This window comes from Erithacus rubecula (assembly GCF_903797595.1).
Source record: "Erithacus rubecula genome assembly, chromosome: 3".
NCBI classification, from domain to species: Eukaryota; Metazoa; Chordata; class Aves; order Passeriformes; family Muscicapidae; genus Erithacus; species Erithacus rubecula.
Window position 1 is genome coordinate 64,622,805 of NC_136689.1, and position 18,295 is coordinate 64,641,099.

The 18,295-nt window shown below is 44.8% G+C and overlaps 1 protein-coding gene across 1 annotated transcript in view; it reads right to left on the reverse strand.

The window, feature by feature from the left end:
- The window catches only part of BMP6 (bone morphogenetic protein 6), an 89,001-nt gene extending 71,327 nt beyond the window's left edge, over positions 1 to 17,674 (reverse strand). The window contains exon 1 of the mRNA XM_079299886.1: positions 16,662 to 17,674. Within this exon, the coding sequence (XP_079156012.1) occupies positions 16,662 to 17,070 (409 nt within the window). The 5' untranslated portion in view covers positions 17,071 to 17,674. The remainder of the gene's footprint in view (positions 1 to 16,661) is intronic.
- Positions 17,675 to 18,295: the final 621 nt, after the last annotated feature.

Genomic DNA, 18,295 nt, shown 5'->3' on the forward strand with positions numbered 1-18,295 from the left:
CATTCCTGAATTACTGACAATCTCTCACATGCTAAGGTTAGGACCAGTAATGAAACTTTCCTCAAATTAAAGCAGCAGGAGGAGGTGGTGTGTTAGATACTTTCTCTTCCCCCTGTAACACTGAGAACAGTTCACATTCACCTGGGAACACCACCTAACAGCTGCTGCACTGCTGAGAGGACCCAGGACACTGCTGATCTCTCCTGATCCAGCACATCTCCCCAGCAGCTTACAGCTGCAGGTGCTGGTTTTCACTTCTTCACTCCTACTTTTTTTTTTTTCCAGGGCAGCTGGCTGGAGTCCTGTGGCCTGCGAGACATGGAGGAAAACCAGAACAGATTTCTGGGGAGCTAGGATAAAATGCCTACAACACCTTTATTTTCAATAGCTCTGAGGGCCCTTGCTTGAATTTGCCTAACTCAGACTTGGGCTTTTTGTGTAGACCACTGCTAAAGAAAGTACCAACTGTTGTACTCTAGCTTACTACCTCAGCACTTGAAGCACATAAAGAAATGCCAAAACAATGGAAAAACAGGACACTGAAGTGATTTAACATAATCTGCACAATCACAAAAAGGTTTTCAAAGGTTGGGAATAAAGCCCTGCATCATTAATTGTCCTCTGGCTACACAAAGAAGCAGATGCAAATATAGGTGTCCCAACTGCTGTGACCAGCAGGTACATAATTAAGGGAACACCACATGAAGACACGTGCTTAATTGGTTCAGGTGGCAAGGTTAACAAAATAAGCTCAGGGAATGAATGCAACACGAGCAGAATACTTAAAAACCAAAAAAAGGTGGTCAAGATAAATCATACATCTCAATAACAAAAAGGAACAGTCTGCTTACTTTAAATTCAATGATAATTGGTTCCCCCTCACCTTCCAAAAACTTCTAAAAATTTAAAAAGGACAATAGTACTTATGGCTCAAGTCAAATCATAACCACTTCATTCGTCTGTTGTTTCAATTTTTCCTTAAGGTTTGTGTTTAAACACAACCCGAAGCACCCCACTCTCAGCAGCCTTTTCACATACACTGCATTTAACTAGAAAGAACAAAAGTCATTACAATGAAGTTTTGTAGGAGAGGACATTTCAAGAAAAGAAAGCAGCATCATTTTCCTCAGACTTCTCTTCTTAGCACCACTAAACAGAGATATCTGACCCCTCACTCCAACAGCTGCTTGAGGATGCACGGGGGATCTCATGGACAAAAAGGCTTTCAGGACAAATCTCCTGCCCTGTGAGCCTTGCCTGTTTCACACAGTGCTGCTCTCACCTCAGTGAGGCACCATTACTAGTGTTTACATAAGTCTGAATCATGCAAACTAGGAAAGATGGAATAAGAGGTAAAATAATCAACAGCTGCATCAGCAAGAGCTGTGGTTTCAGTCAGTGGAAAGCATTATTTTCAGAAAGCCAGAATCTCTTAGTCACCGTCTTTCAAATTCACTCGCCTACACAGGCAAGAGCCATGACCCCTCTCCCTGGTCCAGTTAATTCTTCCTTCTCCAGAATTTCTCCTCTCCTTCATGCCCATGAAATCAGGTATGCATGGCCAGCCCAAGTGATTTGCTGGACATGACCCACCCATAAGAGCTGCTGCATTTGCTACAACTCTGGTGGAGCCTCCCAGATTTTGCTTGTGATTGTATCCAGCATTCCAAGAACTGGCTTTTTTCAGGGGTCTTTCCCAATGCTTCCCATGTACTTCAGCCTCAGGTAACCGAAGCAGCTTTCACAGCTCTGCTGCCCCAGAAAGAACTCCAACATTTCTTTTCTCCTCGAGTACTGCTGGGGTTTATTCAACAAGAAAGGGCAGAAGTAGTAGTGTGTGCCCTTTATGCCACACACAGTGGCAGGAAAATATCCTGCAACCCAGTCAGAGATCATCCGAACTGCTGGATAATTGACTTAAAAGCTTGGATTGAAATCTGGGATGGCAGATCACAATCAGCTCTGCTGAGAATTCCCCTCTTCCTCTCTCTCTCGCTTCTTTGCACCCCAGTAAGCCTGAGCACACTCACACAATCAGGGAACTCCTCCTGCAGCAGAGGGCAAGGCAAATCCAGTGGAGACCTTTGCTACAGCAGCTCTGACACTGAGCATGTGGCAGGGAGCAACAAGGGGGATCCCACCAGGACACTGGCCAGGTATTCTTCAGCAATAAGCTCTTGTCTCCATGAAATCCTGACATGGCTTTTCCCACCCTATCCTTGGGATCCAGAACAGACCTCAAGTAACTTCCCACAGGCAGGAGGGCAGTGGGGCAAGCAGACAAACCATGAAACCCACAAAGGACAGCAAGCATCTCCTTCCAGGCCACTATGACCTGGGCTTAGTACACAATCCCTAACCTCAATTGAGGTTTTGTCTGTACGTGCTGAGGGCGAGTTTTGCTGTCCCTCCTCCTCAAATAGCAGCAGTGAAATCTTTTCTATAGGTAACTACTGCCTCTGACTCTGGCAAAAGGCCGCACTTTCAGCAGGAGAAACATATTAGAATATCACTGTTTGATATCAAAACCTCCACGGTCTCTTAATAGTCCTTCATATTTTTTGTAGCTTCATACAGTTGTAGAAAATTTTGTTAATTTTAAAATAACGATTTTGTTTAAATATGATATTTCTCTCCTCAGTTGCTGAGAATATCTGTAGTACAAATCCAGGTTTTCTTCCACCTCAAACTGGTACAGTGCAAAGCCAAGAATACATATGTTGCTAGCTGGAAAATAAAGTGCCCTTGATTCCTAACTTTATTTTGGACAGTTCACTCCAAGTTATTAAAAGCCAAATTCAGTAGTGAGAAAATATATATAGCCTCAACTGTTTTGTGTGGGTTTAAAGTACTATTTGCTCTATGAGTAAGAGATTCAATAATGCATATATTTACATAAAAATAGTTTTGACATTTAAGTTAACTTCTTGCCAAGCTTGCAAAAATGGAAATGTAAAAAGCATAAGCACAGAAATAAGCCCCTATGCTGTAAGTCTGCTATTTACAGGTAATTTTTTTCCCTTGGCAATAATACCTGAACGGTATGTTTTATAGCACTAGACCTAGCCACTCTGAGTCAATTTAGTGTTTATGGAACATGCCAGACTGACAGTTTGAGATTTAAGTGCTCCATGCCAGCCTGTAGTTGAGCTGGGGTAGGGGCTAGGAAAGTTTCCAGAACCTGGGCCACTGATGGACCTCAATTGTGTTTTGCAGACACGACAAAATCTCTGATGGCACGAGTCCAGTACACAGCCATGCAAGCACCTCAAGCCCCAGGTGGATTCTGGATGGCACCAACCTGTGCTGCACAAGAGCATGGAATGAAGCACCTACCACCAGTCAAAGCCCAGAATGGCTATAAAATGCCCAAAACTTTAAAACTGTTGCTCTTCAAAAGTGCTCTACTCTGCTAGCTCTAGGGATGACCATGCAGCAGTCCTGAGATAATGGATTTGATGGACAGAAGAGGTTGGAAACAGCCTCTTCTACTACAGTAACCAAAATTCTTTTTTTTCCCCAGAGCAATTAGTCAGCTCACGGATGTCAAAACATATAACTGGGCCATGAGACAAATTACAGTGTAAGTGCTGCTACTTTGCCAATGACCTAGCAGGCTTGACCCTGAGATTTCTAATGTTTGAAGTCTCACGTTCCTTGTTCAGTACTGCAGTACTTCTAAACACATTTCAATTAAGATGAAGTGACAGGCAAACCTACCTGCATGGATCCTTCATATATATAAACAAACAACAACAAAGCCCAGATGACCAAATGGGTGATATACATTGGTATAAAAGAGAGAAATATAAAATACATACAGATATATATATATATATACTCATCAAGCCTTTGGTTGCCAATTCACTCTTTTGCAAAAATTCATGACAACTGGGTCATCAATACTCTGACTGTCCCAGCTGAATGGTCTGACAATCAATGGTAATCTTTATATTCTAAACATCAAAAATAGATGAAAATATATAAACAGAAACAATTATTCAGAGCTGAGGATAGTCTTGATCCTTACTGCAGCCTCATGTGTTACATATTTTTTTCTGCTGTGATCTCACTAGCAATGCATCAATGTTTTTAACCACTCTGAGTGCTGATTCTACGTTCAGCAGCTGTGTTTGTTTACAGGGCTAGAAATCAGCACAGGACAAATGGACTTCATCCAACTGAAATCTTATTTTGGCATTTTCCACTACACTTCACAATATATTGGTCCTCATAGACCAATTATGTATTTGCCACTGACGCCGGCCAAGGAAAGTGCATAAGCATAGATGGTGCTCACTAATGCTACACAGGGATGCTTTTATTGCTCCAAAGGTGGGCTCCCTAATTACTAAGCACAGCCCAGTCACTTGTGGCCAGGAAAGTCCACTACTGTATTGTCCATACATTTTTTTCACTAGGAACATAAAGAATGTCACCGTAATCCATCCTGCACTTTGCACCCTGCCAGCTTAGTAAGAGCGATGAAATGTAATGACATTTTCTATTTAAAGGGACCTGCCTGTGCCCTTCACACTTATAATTGAGCTCCCAAAGCAAATTCCAAAAGACTGTAAACCAAATTCAGACAAGCTAGCCTTAACATCATTTTCCATTTCAACATTCAAGTTCTTTTTCATTGACACATATTTCAAAACAAACAAAAGAGCAGCCCTTTGGCCCTATGCACTTTCCAGCTCCTTGACCATTACCTTAGCACAGAGCTGAGGAGTGCTTCAGTTTTCCCCATCCTGCTTCAGAATAAACTAAAGAGGAGTTCCTGAATTCACTGGAACATGGTGGCAAACACACCTGCTGAGTTCTCACATACCTGAAGAGTAATTTTAAGTTCTCACCCTGGTTTTTTAGAATATGTTTGTAAGCACTTTCTATTTCTGTTAGAACTCACACAAGAGACAATCATAAAGTGCATTAAGATGTAATTGAGAGACGTTATGCTGCTAAAAATACTCTGCTTCTACCTTAAAATGTGTTTTAGAGGAACTACCACACAGTCTCCTAGGCACTAAATTTCTTCAGGCAAATATCCACAGCTAATCTGTCAATTAAACCAATAAACCCTGATCAAGCACTACTCTGGAGAGAATAAATTTAAAAGTACTATGTAATCTCTTGAACAACATTTTTGGGGGACTGAAAAAACCAGGAAACATTTGCAGGGCATTTTGTTTCTGAGGAACTGCCTCTCACTATTTTTAACTTTGCTTCACACAACAAACTCTGATAATTTAAAATAATAGCAGTGATGATGTTCTGACATCACAAGATGCATGAAGAGCCCTGTCAAAGTAATATATTGCACTCTGCCATGTAATTATGTTATGTTGGAGCAGAGTGTTGGAAAACTTAGTATAATCATTAGCCGAGCGCTGAATGTTTTGATTGTCAGACAGGTTGTATATGATGCAAATATATGACTCAGAAATGATTTCACATAAACATTTTGGTAACAGTAATCTGACTCATAACCTCCAACATAGAAAATAACAAGCTGCACAAAACATCTGTGCGCTCCGAGCAACCCCGGCTTGCAGCAACCTTCACAAGTCTCCCAGCACAGAGAGACCAGAGGTCCTACCCCTGAGGACCTGAAGCTGAGAGATGTTGACACCTTCCTTTCCAAAAAGAGCCAAAGAAGGAGCAAACAGTGCTGTCATTCCCACCAGGGATCCCTGGCAAAGAGCTGCAATAGTTTATGCCATCTGATAGCCTGCCCAGTGGGCATCGCCTGGTTTCAGTCCACAATTGACAGGGCTAGGATGGGAGGAAAGGTTTGTTGTTATTCCACCCCAAAGCTTCAGCATGTCAAGCATGACACAATGCACAATTCTTCTTCTATTTATTTTTTCATTCATTAGGAGACGGACAGCTTCTTTCACAGCCCCCTTTGGAAGACAAATGTGCAGTTTTGAGTGACAAGGAGGATTTACCGTGTGTTATTTCAGAGGAGGTTTGCCATGTTTATTCTGGAAAGTGCCATGAATTAATGAACTATCTCTTCAAGCTTCAGTGCATCGGAGCTGCCAGCTCTCTGGCTGCCAGAAGAAACAGACTGTTTTGGGACCCCATAAAACTGTTTTTACTGAGACTAGAGATAGCAAAAGTATCAGGCAGATCCAATCCCAATAGCTTCTGAAATATAAAGGAGTCATTATACCAACTTCAGCTGTTACACTGCATTTTTATGGCGAGCTTCTCAACAAAACTGTCAGTTAACTCAGAAGAAATCTACTATTAGCTTCCCTGCAGTGTAAGTATTGCCAATAGTCAACCAAACCTTATTAAGCTCTCAGTTTTAAGTGAAACTCTTGCTGTTAGCCTGTGCCCTCTTCCACCTTTCTTATGTTCAGCTGTTGGCAAGCATGTCTGAAGAGCCATGTCCCTAATGGAGCATGGCTGCAGAAGGCATAGGCTGTCCAACACTGATGAGCAAGGTTCACAAGCAGGAAGAACTAAAGCCTAAGCCAAGTGAGAGCCTGTGGCTCCAGCTGATTCATGCTGCCACCTGAAAAAAGACAAGTTTCACCAAATAAGACCCTCTTGTTTCACTGGCTCCATGAGCCCTGGAGGACTGGCCAGGTCAGGAAAACAGCACATAGGCTTGTGATGAAATTGCAGCTCTGGAAGCAAGAATTTCAGGGACCTCATCACAGCCCTGGTCCAGCCATACCTCTGAGCCTCAGCTTAGTTATTTGGAAAATCAGTATGAGAGTGATTTACATTTGTCAGAGCACACTGTGAGATTTCAATGCTTATGAAGTGTTTTGAGGCACTGAATAAGAGACAGAGCAGTATCTTGATGTTGTCTAGCAAGTAACGAGCATTATATATCCTGCAGAATGGAACATTTTTGGACAGCACAGCTGCTACAATCATTAAAGTGTAAAAACTATCACACGCAAGAGACAAGACACAGACATCTCAAAGAGAAAATCTATTGTAGTACATTAAACAAATGTATTTTCTCTCCAGCTATCTTCCATAGCATAATAAGTTGGAACTTCCTTAAATATGAGAACTCTTCTTTTTTTTAAAGTCTCCCTTCATTTCTCTTCACTCCCTTCCCCCTCTGCCTTTTTTCTTTGTGGGTTTAAAAAAAAATTTAAAAAAAATTTAAAGAGCAAGCCAAGAGATTCACAATCACCAAAGCCTGCAGAACATACAGTGAATTTTGGCAGGACATGCATGTTTATCCTTTTCATATGCTGTTTAAATTATTTTTATAAACAAGTCATTATCTTGCATAGCCACTGCTTGGTCCCTTTCATGTCAAAGATGTTTGATGTTACAATAATTAAGCAAAAAGGTCTGCATGCTTGAAATGCTGTCTCAGGATGATGGTTTGTGGGCAAGAGGCTGCTGCTTTTCTAAAATGAAGGGTTTCTTTGCCAACCTTCATCATTTATGTTGAGCACCTGGATTCTGTACTTGTGGATCAAATCTTTGTGTAGATATTAAAACATGACTTTCAAACCAGGCTTAAATTTTAGGCCTATCCTCCTACTATTTTGCATCAAAATTCTGCACACGTCAAGGCTTGCAGAGAAGCCTCTACCTGCTTGCACACAAATGTTTTGAAGAACCTGGCTTGGCATCATTATGAAGATTCAGGTATATTAAAAGTGTGTAAGGCCTCTTCCTGCACCACACCACCTGTGTGGCCAGAAAGAGTGAAGAAATGTGAATAGGAAACCCATGGTAATTAACATAGGATATGCCTTCTCCTTTTTTCCTGCAGAGCGTCTGGCTATTAAAGGCTGCTGCCTCTACTTCTGTTCATTTGAATTTGAACAGAGGGAGTCTGCTCTTCTGTGCCACAAGGAATTAAAGCTCTGACCACTTCTTTAATTCTTGATACAGATCCTTTATCCAGATATTTTAAAGCAGCTTGAAAAATAGGGAAGTTAGGCTGCAGCAAGTGTTCATGTTCAAACAACTTTGCATTATTATAGAGTTTACAAAGGCAGAGGCAGGCAACTCTTGCATCTTGTACACATTAGTTACAGTTAAACCTTATTTTCCAGCTTATTTGGACAATTTTATTCCCTGTAAAAAGACTGGAATTGACTGCTAAGAGCTTTACTCTTCTGAATTTCCTCTCAAATGGTCTGGAAAGCCCAGGAGAGACAAGGATGGAAGGAGGCACATCTGTTTCACTCCAGGGCTGTCGACCCTTTCCTCCATCCAACCTCTTGGCTTGCGTGTGCAACTATCAGACCCTGCTCATGAGCTCTAATCTGTTCTCATTTTTTAAGTGCTCTTTGTTGCCTGGTGTGGAGCCTAACACTTGTGCTTCAATAGACATGATGTCACCCTTTAGCCCTTGCACAAACAGAGTGTCTGATACCTTGACTGCACACACCACGCAAACGCGACGAGCGACAAGATAAGAAAACTGCAGCAGTAACTTCAACGCAAACATCTCTGTGCATGCTTTAAACATGGCACATTTTAACAGCCTGCACTTGATAAAAGAAACTGTAGGTCCCCATTTGACAAGATTTTGGGGTTTAACAAATATATATTCTTTTACAGAGTGCTTCAAACAGCCAATTCATACATTTCTGCCACTGCAAACAACCATTAACAGACATGGAATAACACATCTTTGGAACACTGTATGAAAACACTCTCTCATTTACTATCAGGAAATTTGACTCTTCAGAACAAGTGTTAACACTGTCTTGATTAATTTGTAAAGCTATTCAAGCCATGAAGTACATCTGCACATTCAGTATATTTCCAATACTGTGCTTCTGTTTTCACTTTCAAAATGTTTTTATTTATACACTAATATTTGACCTATGAATGTTCCAAGTTTATATGGAGCCAGCTGTTCTAAATTCTGGTTATAGTGAGCATTCGTGCAAAACATCAGGTGATATCATTGGATATTTTTAAGGGGAAAGTTCACAGGAAAGCAGTTATGTATTCTTGTGATTAACACCACATTGGATCAAAACAGTCATGTCTAGCTCTCTGAAAAATACAGCTACTGTTTTAGTTAGCAGAACACTTCAGCTCTGTCTACATTATCCTTTTTTGCCAAAAGTTCCCACTGTTGCTGCTACTGATTCAATTCTGTCATTGTGCTGTGATGAACACTGCTATGTAAAATAAAAAGAGCTGAAAGCAGTGCTGTCAAAATCTTTGTATAAAACAAATTTAAAAAAATCATCTCATTATATCACAAAAGCCCCTAACCAACCCAAAACCCAAACAAACAAAAAAATCCATTCCAAAACTCTTCCCAACACTACAAGACTGTTTCTTAAGGAACTGAAAGTCCAGGAAATGCCAGCCCCAATCCACTGCAGGTTTTCAGAATCAAAGTCCATTACAAGGTATTAAACACTCCTGCAATCCCACAGGGACTTGGCTCCTTTAATGAAGCTTTGTTCTCCTGCACCAGCCCTGCAGCAGCTGCAGCCCCATGCCCTTCCCAAAGCCACTGTGTGGGAGCTGCTCTGGGTGCAAAGCACCAGGCCACTTTAGTGTGCTGCTGCAAGTCCAACCATGCCTGCTGCAAGTGCTGCAGCTCTGCAGAGGGCACCATTCCTCATCCTCTGCCAGCCACAAGTGAAAAAAAGATGAAAAGAAACTACTCACTGAATGTTCTTCAGGCATGTCTCCTCACCCTTAGCATACCGCAGCTACAGAATCCCAGTCCTGAGCATCCTCTCGATTCCCACTTACAATTCCAGGCAGTTTGAGCTAGAATGGATCTTCAAAAGTCATCCAGACCAACCTCTGCCATGGGCAGGAACGTTGTGTAGTTAGATTGCTCAAAGCCCCAACCAACCTGACTTTGAACAGCTCCAAGGATGGGGCATCCATAGGTCCTCTGGGGAACCTGTTTCAGTGTCTCACTACTTCTGTTTGAAAAAATTCTGCCTTATATCCAATCTAAACCTCCCCTCTTTGAGTTTAAAACTGTTTTCCCTTCAAACAGGGAATTTAGGTGTGTTCCAACAGCAGGCTCCAAGAATCAGGTGGGAAGAAGACAGCTTTCCAGTCCTTAACCTCCATCTCCCAGGCTCTGAGGTCTGATACTTGCTGTAGCAAATGAGAATCTCACCCATGAGCCATATTTCCATTTGGGCATTAGTGCTTGCTCTTTGCTTCACACTGCTATATAAATGGTCAAATGGAAATGTTAAATAATTAGTAGGTGGGCTGTATTTTACAGCATAGCTGAGCATCTGCTGGTTTACAGCAGAAACACACAATGGGACTGTTTACGTCCCAAGTAAATCATACCTTCCTCTAACCCCCTACAAGTTAGCAATGAGGCAAGATGACCTAAAAAGAATCGTGACTCCATAGCATGGAAAGTCTAAACACCACCTTCCTTCCTCCTAAATCACAAACACTGCTTAGAAGTTTATATTTAAAACTACAAGAGAGAGTGCAACCACTGCAATACACCGGGCTAGACCCAGCAAGGATCCACAGCTCCTTGGCAGAAGTACAAGCCTGCAGCAAGCAGTCCCAGCAGGAGCTCAGCACAAGACATCCATGACAGCTGCCCAAGTGATTTTCTGCTAAAGCCATGTTGAGCTGGAAGAAAACTGCCTAAAGAAAACCTTTTTATAAGAACTGGTTTAGCTTCATTTTTTTTTTTTTTTTTTTTTTTTCTGAGGGAAATAACTAGGAAGTTCTGCTTTATTTTTACAAAAAAATAAAAAAAAATCCAAAAAAGCAAACTAACAAAAAAAAAAAAAACCAAAAAACAATCCAGTCCCATACCTGGGTTACTAATTCAAAATGCAAATTTTCTCTTATTTACAGATTAAAAATTTGGCTTGAACTAATCAAGACTGGTTTGGCAATACTAGCTTTTTACAATTATAATAAATTGCTGTTGTTATTGTTGTTGCTGGAAGAAAAATTTGTGTGAAATGTTGAAGTCTAAGACTGTAAATTCTCAAGCTCTGAAAAGCTTTCACAAAACAGAGAATAATCCTACTAATGTCACACTGTCTGGTCCCAGTAGCTTAGTCCAGATGACAGTCAGACTTGGATAAATTGCTCACATGAACATGATTGTCTGCTCATTTCAACAGTACAGGTTTTGAAGAGAAGCATTTCCAGGAGCCACACATCTTCAAGGGCTCCTAGCCAAAGGCAGAAGGATGACTACAGACCCTCAAACTCCAAGTCCAGAGGAGCCAAGGACTTCTAAAAGACCATTTGCCCTTTCTTCAGTCATGTTGTCAGGCAGCTTCACACTAGCAGGCAGCTCACAAGCAGCAGCTACTTCAAGAACATTACACAAATGAAGATCTTGCATCAGTTGAACAGCAAATATAAGGGTGCTCTTCAGCACCTGGGAATCTGTCTTGGCATAAAAGCCCACTATACAAGACATGGCAAAAGTCAGTAAACTCATTCCCATCATCAGCTTCATGATTTCTAGTATTAGTCTGTTCTGGACACACGTGGGGACACTGCTCACATGCAGAGCAAGTGAGGCTGTACACAGCCAGCTGGCAGCACAGCCAGATCTGCAGCATCACACACTCCAGTTATTCCCTCTGAGTAGATGTCTTGACCTTTACAACACGTGGCCAAGAGTATAAACAGATGGGATGACAGTGTGAATGGTACGGTCCCATCAATATAATCACGCAACATCCCTGCTACATCTTGGTTGCCTAATTTCCTATCTCCTAACAGCAAGCATGGTACTGGGAAAAAGGCAGGTGGGCTGATCAAAATCCTTCAGGTGAAAAAATTCACCTGCTTTAGAAACACATGTAAGGATGTTGGAGCGCTGCTTCCCTCCCGTGAAAATCTGTGCAAAACAAAGGCATATTGCTTGCACCTAAGGTGCTATGGATTGGTGCAAGATCATTCCTAGAAGGAAATCTGGTAGGTGACTGCTGCCAAAAAGATGAAAAGCCTGTTTGCAAGACATCACATCCAAAAGGTGCTGCTTCACAGGCAAGGAGACAGTGAGAGAGAGAGAGTACTTGTACAACGAATTTTATATTTACCTCCAAGCAACTTCCTTGCTCTGAAAGGGAGCACCCTTGCCCCAGCAGACACTTGAAATCTTGCAGGTAATATGGGGATTTCCTGGAGTTTGGGGATTCAAAAATAGAAGAGGCTTTTCACCACAACTCCAATTCAGATGGTGCTGAAGTTTCAGGGCTGACTGCAGGACTGCCTGGCAAGAGGTGAGCTTCCCCTCAACCTTTTGCATGAAGCCCTCCCAAGGGACCTGTGTGTCTTAGGATAAAAGGGAAAACCTCCTCTCCAGAAGAGATACAGTGAATCAGTGCTGTTAGCCTGCTACAAAAACCACGATTCTGAATAGCCCAGTACCACACCCCAGAGCACTCATTTTATGATCTTTGTCTCTGCCGGGTTTGATGGGTTCAGATTTTTCCTGCACAGCTATCAACAGCCCCAGATCTGAGTCATGGCAGAAGAAACTCAGACTGCCACTGAATTCCTTGAGTTTGATTGTAGGATTTGATTGTTCTTCCTCTTAGTGTGGATGCCAGTATAGGAAGACACGGGTGAAGACCATGTTCTGACACAGGATTGCTTCACAGCACCTTCCATGATACAAAAATAATTTTGGTTGCATTTAAAGTAGCAATGTCTTTGAGAGTCATGTTTTCTGCTGCTTCATGCAGCATGCACTACTCTGAAGTCACCAGCTGGTGAAACAGAGGATGAGTGCAGATCCCCTTCACATCAGCACTGATGTGCTTGAGAACACTGGGGTCAAGCTGTCAATCCAGCATCCCTGCCTCAAGAGGGATCTCCACACCAACCCCAGGCTGTTCTGCCTAGAGGAGATAACCTTATCTCATGCCATGAGGAAGGCACATTTTCCAGATAGGAAACACTAAAAGATGCTGTTCTCCCAACAGTACTGTGTCAAGACATGCCACATATTTGTATCAAGGCTGCTCCTACAAGAAGAGCTGAACAGTTTCACAAAAACTCCTCCTGGCCCACAGTGCATCCCCCCGCCCCAGCTCCATAACCCTGTTGTAAAGCCATTTCCACAGCACTAAAGTTTTGTACCCTGCCTCATCAGTGAATTCATGCAAATGTTTCCATCTGTGCTAGCTATCCAGACTTCCTATGTGGGAAATGAAAAGAAACAGGCACTTGTCAGATGTCTCATCCTAATGAAAAAAACCCAAAACAGACACTTCTAGGATCATCTTCCCAAAAAAGAGAGCAGATTTACCAAGGACAAGTCATGTTTTCTGTCAAAATATTTTTTGGTGTTTAACCTGGTAGTTTAAATTTATTGTCTAAGTTATCTGAACAGTTTATATCTCATGTGATTTTGCTTGCAATGGGAACAAAAAATTATTTCTCCTCCCTGTTACTGCTCTCCAGGTGCTTTATAAAACTAAGTGCTAAGCACCTCCTGGAAACACCGGACACAGCAAGCTCCCCTATAATCAGCCCCTCTGGGAATCACTGCCCACACTCTGCAAGCCCATACTATGCTGCAGACACCACCAGGTAAGCAAGATAAATCCCAGGCTCCCCATTTCAAAGACTGATATTTCTTGTTCTCCCTTGTAAGACAGCAACTCCCTGGGTCTCACCAAAGAGACACAGGTCTCTGAGACCTCACCAAAGTCCCTCAGTTTTGCAAGACTTTTAAAAAGAGGACTCATACCCAGAGCACATATGGAAATATAGCCTTCCCCAGACAGAAAACACATCTGCTGTGGCCCCAGACAGAAGGATAAAGGTTGGTCAGGAAGGGCTGGAGCCCTGCATATTTAAAATCAGCAGTGACTCCAAGCCAGTGACTCTTTTTGGGCTACAGGGCTGGAAAAATTAAATGTGCTTTCATAAGAACATCAACACCTGCAAACTTTCATGACAAAGTAGGACTCCTCTGCACAGCTGACCTAGATGGTGGCTTTCCAGCACAACAAGATGCATCCAACTTTTATTTGGTTCTGAGTTGCAGCAGAAGCAGCATCAGCACCTGAAGACAGGTGCCCACACTGACTTGACACCCACAGAGTCACATGCACCTGCATCCCCAGGTGATACCATACACTCCTCACCTGAGAAGACAGCAAGGACCCCTCACATCTCTTTGGTAGTTGCTCCTTCAATAATGGAAAGGGAAGCCTTTAAGGTTGAATACAAAGTTCTTCAGAAGTCAATTTTAACTGAACACAAGTAACTATGTATGGCCACATACAGAAAGCCCCAGCTAAAATAATTCTGGCAATGTCCACTAATAAGCAGACTCCAGCTGTGAGTTTTCAGGGTTGTTTGATATGTATTCCATTGGAATAGTCAGTGTGCTTGAAATCAAGAATTCTTCCCTTTCTGCTGTGATCCTATGATCCTTTGCTGCATTTCTGACTTCATCTAATAGGCTACTTTGACAGATCACAAGCTGGCTTTCTCCCATCAAACCTTTAGTTTCTATATTGGAATATAGAATTTCTAGTTTTCTGACCTAAATTGCTGTTAAATGGAAAAGTAAATGTCAATACACAGGTGAAAGACCCAAAAAATCCCTGGTATGTCAGAGAAGCCACAGAAAACAGCCAAACAGCTGTTCAGTCCCAGCCCATCGATTTGTCAACACTCTGGTAACAAACAATCACATTAAATGACATTATGGTTTATGACTAGGGATTTGGAAGTTGATGAGAAATTTCTACAGTTGATTCATGCTTCCTGAGACACATAGCTAGCATTGCAATTGCACTATTTTACTACATTGCATGAATAATTTTCCTTTTTGTTACATCAGTGTCTGGATTCAAATTATCAGAACTGATTTGAATCATATGATTGGAAGGGGTTATTATACTTTCAGGTATACCATCTAATAACACTCTCTTGTTTTATAAACAGCTAATTACCATCTAAAACACCACATGCTCTCACTTATCCCTGAAATCAGCTCTTTTGGGAGCTGCCCAGCCCCTTGCAGGCACTTTGTTTCACATCCCTCAAGTAAAATGTGCCATAGGGATTGCTTACAGACAGCTACAGCCAGCACACTACTTAAATTCACAGCTCCAAGTACAGGTCCTGAAAGTCCCCAAGGCAAAGAATAGAGACAGCAGCAGCAGCAGCTCTCTGTATTCAAAGGACAGAGAGGTTTGGGGAGGCTGGGAGGGAAGAAAAACAGAGGCAGGTGCCCTTTGGACTGGAAATCTGCCCAGTATTTCCCAGATCTCAGCTTCTGAGCTGAGACTGCACTGGTTTCATTGATGGAGAGTTTCAGGGTGTCTCAAATGCATCCAAGCTCTGAGATGGCAGCACCACCTAAACATCCCCAAGCTGATTTTAAACAAGACAGCTGAGACCCTGACAGGTGCACACACATGGTAGGAGGAGGCAACAAGGCTCCATGTTCCTGGGAGGTCTGAGCACCTAAGGCAGCTCAGCTGCACCATACGAGTTGTGGTCACCTCGATTTCAATGTAGACAAATCCTTCAACAACTTTTTGCAACTCTTCTGATCTACTACATGATTTCCATCAGGCCCAAAGTTAATCAGCACTTGTTCTAGGTGCACACAGTGTGGTACAAAGTTATTGAGCACCTGTACCAGCACTGGGAGCTCTGAGAAATTTCCTGCTCAGTGACATATCCCTGCTCCAAACGAGTAAACACACAAGTTAAGTTTGGTTGATTTTGTTTCTTTCTAAAAAACAAGACAAGCTGTTGTCGTTCTGGCACACAGCTCTGGCAGAACAAGTAAAAAGGCAAAGTTCTCAGCTGACTGGCTAAGACACTTGAGCTTCACAGGAATTCCCTTAAAAAAAAAAAAAAAAAAAAAAAAAAGAAACTGTAATTTGCCAACTGAGATATTTTCATTCGCCACATTAGGCTGAATCTAATTACAATGTTTCCTTACAATTGCATAGTACTAAGAGTTCCTTTAAGCAAAAAAGCTTAATGACTTTCCCATTGCAATGCCCACTTCAGAGCCCTTCACATCGCTGACAAGGTGATTTGTTTGAAGAGCAGGTTAACGTCTAACAAAACTTAATTCAAGATTTCCACATGATACAGATTGTAATTATGTTCCCGTGCTCAATCACCAGAATAACCTACACAGAGTCGCATATTTACCACCACACTAGCTCTGATCCCTTAAAATAAAAACTAACCAAAAAAATTTAAAGGGAAAGACGAGGACACAGTGAAACGGCGTGAATGTACTTCGTTCAAGTCCGAAAGGCATCTCTGCGCTGCTGGACATCGCATAGAGCGAGTGCAACCTGTACTCTGGCATGACCCCAGCTCTGCTACCCAAGAAGCAGAGGAGGGTGTATTTAATTCTGAACTACAGGCTCTGACCACTACCACCAGGACAAAGACTACTTAGAAAAATAATTATTTTTTTCTTCTTTCCTCTCACGCGCCCGCCCTCAAGGTTTTGCATGCTGGGGTACATTCCTATTTTACTGTTTGCGAGTGGCTGTACCCTTCCCCGAAGTGAGCTGTCCTCCTGGCCGAAACCCGCGCAGTCCAAGCTGGGTCCCAGCCGGCAAAGCCCCGACCCCGCCGCGCCCCGCCGGGGAGCGGCCGCCCGTCCGCAGTACCCGGGCCAGGGGCGTCCGCGGGACGGGCGGGCTCGCACAGCCCAGGACTCGCTCCCTGCATCCCGCACTCACCCAGGTTGACGAAGCTCATGACCATGTCGGCGTCGTTGAGGAAGGCGCTGTCCTGCGGGCTGGGCAGCGGCGGGGCAGGGGTCGGCGGGCGGCCCCCGCCCTCCGCGCCCTCGGCCAGCGAGTGGTAGAGGTCCAGCATGAAGCGCGGTGCCGCCGTCAGCCGTCCCGGCGGCGGGGCCGGCGGCTCCCGCGGCAGCGGCCGGGGCCGGTGGGGCAGCCCCAGCACCGAGAGGATCTCCCGCTGCATCTCCCGCTTCTCGTGCGACTTCAGCCGCCGGTAGAGGAAGCCCGAGGCGGCGACGGGCGGCGGCGGCTCCCCTCCCTCGGCGGGCAGCGCGGGCTCGGCGGGGCGGCAGGCGCCGCTCAGCAGCGCCCAGCAGCAGCACAGCCAGGCCAGCCGGCGCGGCATGGCGCTCGGCCGGCCGCGGGCGGGGGACGTGCCCGCTCCCCGCTGTCCCCGGGGGCTGCCCGCCGCCCTCCAGCCCTGCCCCCCGGCGGCGGGTTCGGCCCGGGCCGGCGGGGGGCGACCAGGCCGGGGGGGCTCAGCGCCGGCCGCCGCCACCGCCGCCGCGCATGGCACCGCGCCGCGGAGCCGCCCGCGCCCGGCGCCGCTCAGGTGCGGCGGGGCCGCCCCCGGCCCGCTCCGGCCGCTCAGCGCTCCATGCCCCCGCCCGGGGGAGCCGCGCCGGGCCGCGGGGGCTGCGTGCGGCGGCAGAAGGAGCAGGGTGAAGAGCGGCAAACTTTTCTCTCTGCCAGGGAGCGAGGGAGCGGCTCCTGCGGCTGCAGCCCCGGTCCCCGCGGGCTGGCCGGAGCGCGGCTGCTGACAGCGAAGGCAAGTCAGCAGCGCGCCCGCCTCTCGGCGGGGCGGGCGGCCGCTCCTCCGGGGCGGGGAGCGGCGCAGGTAGCGCGGCCCGCGGGGTCGGACGGGCGGGGAGGGGGCGGCCGAGCAGGTTGAGAAGCGCCGGCCCCGTCGGATGTCACGCTGGAGCTGCGCTCCGCCAAACTGCGGCTCCGTCCGCTTCTGCCTCCAGACTCCGCCGGCTCGTTTTCTTGTTAAAGGAAGGGTTTCGGCCACCCCTCCTGCCCCCAGCGGGTGTTGGCTATTTGTCCCGAAAATAGGTGGAGTTTTCTAAATCTGAATAAGCGTTGCGGTTCATTTTAGTAGGTTACGGCATACTACACAGTTGTGGGTTTTTTCTGGAGTATCTTGCGGAGCCGAACAGGGAACTGTGGTACACGGCTGGGTATACACAGGTACCCCCCGCCAGCCCTGACCGATGGAGTACCGCTCTGCATCCCGTGAAGAAGGCTGTACTGCCAGAAAAGTGCAATACCCCTTCCTACAGTAATGCTGCAGCTCTGATTTCATCACTTTCATCAATGAGTGAAAAAAACCCTCCCGAACTCATACACCATCAAACACTCCAAAAACAACAGCTTGGTTGAGCGAGAGGCAGCTCTCCCATACCCCGATCTCTGACTTCATGAATCTTCCTCGGATCGGATGAGTAAAGCCAGTCTAGTCTCACTGAAATCAGTGCAGTTGCTCTAGGTTTGAACTGGGATAATTTCATAGGAGTTGGCCCGTGAATAATATCTGGATCATTTGAAGTTACTGGCAAAATTTCCATTAA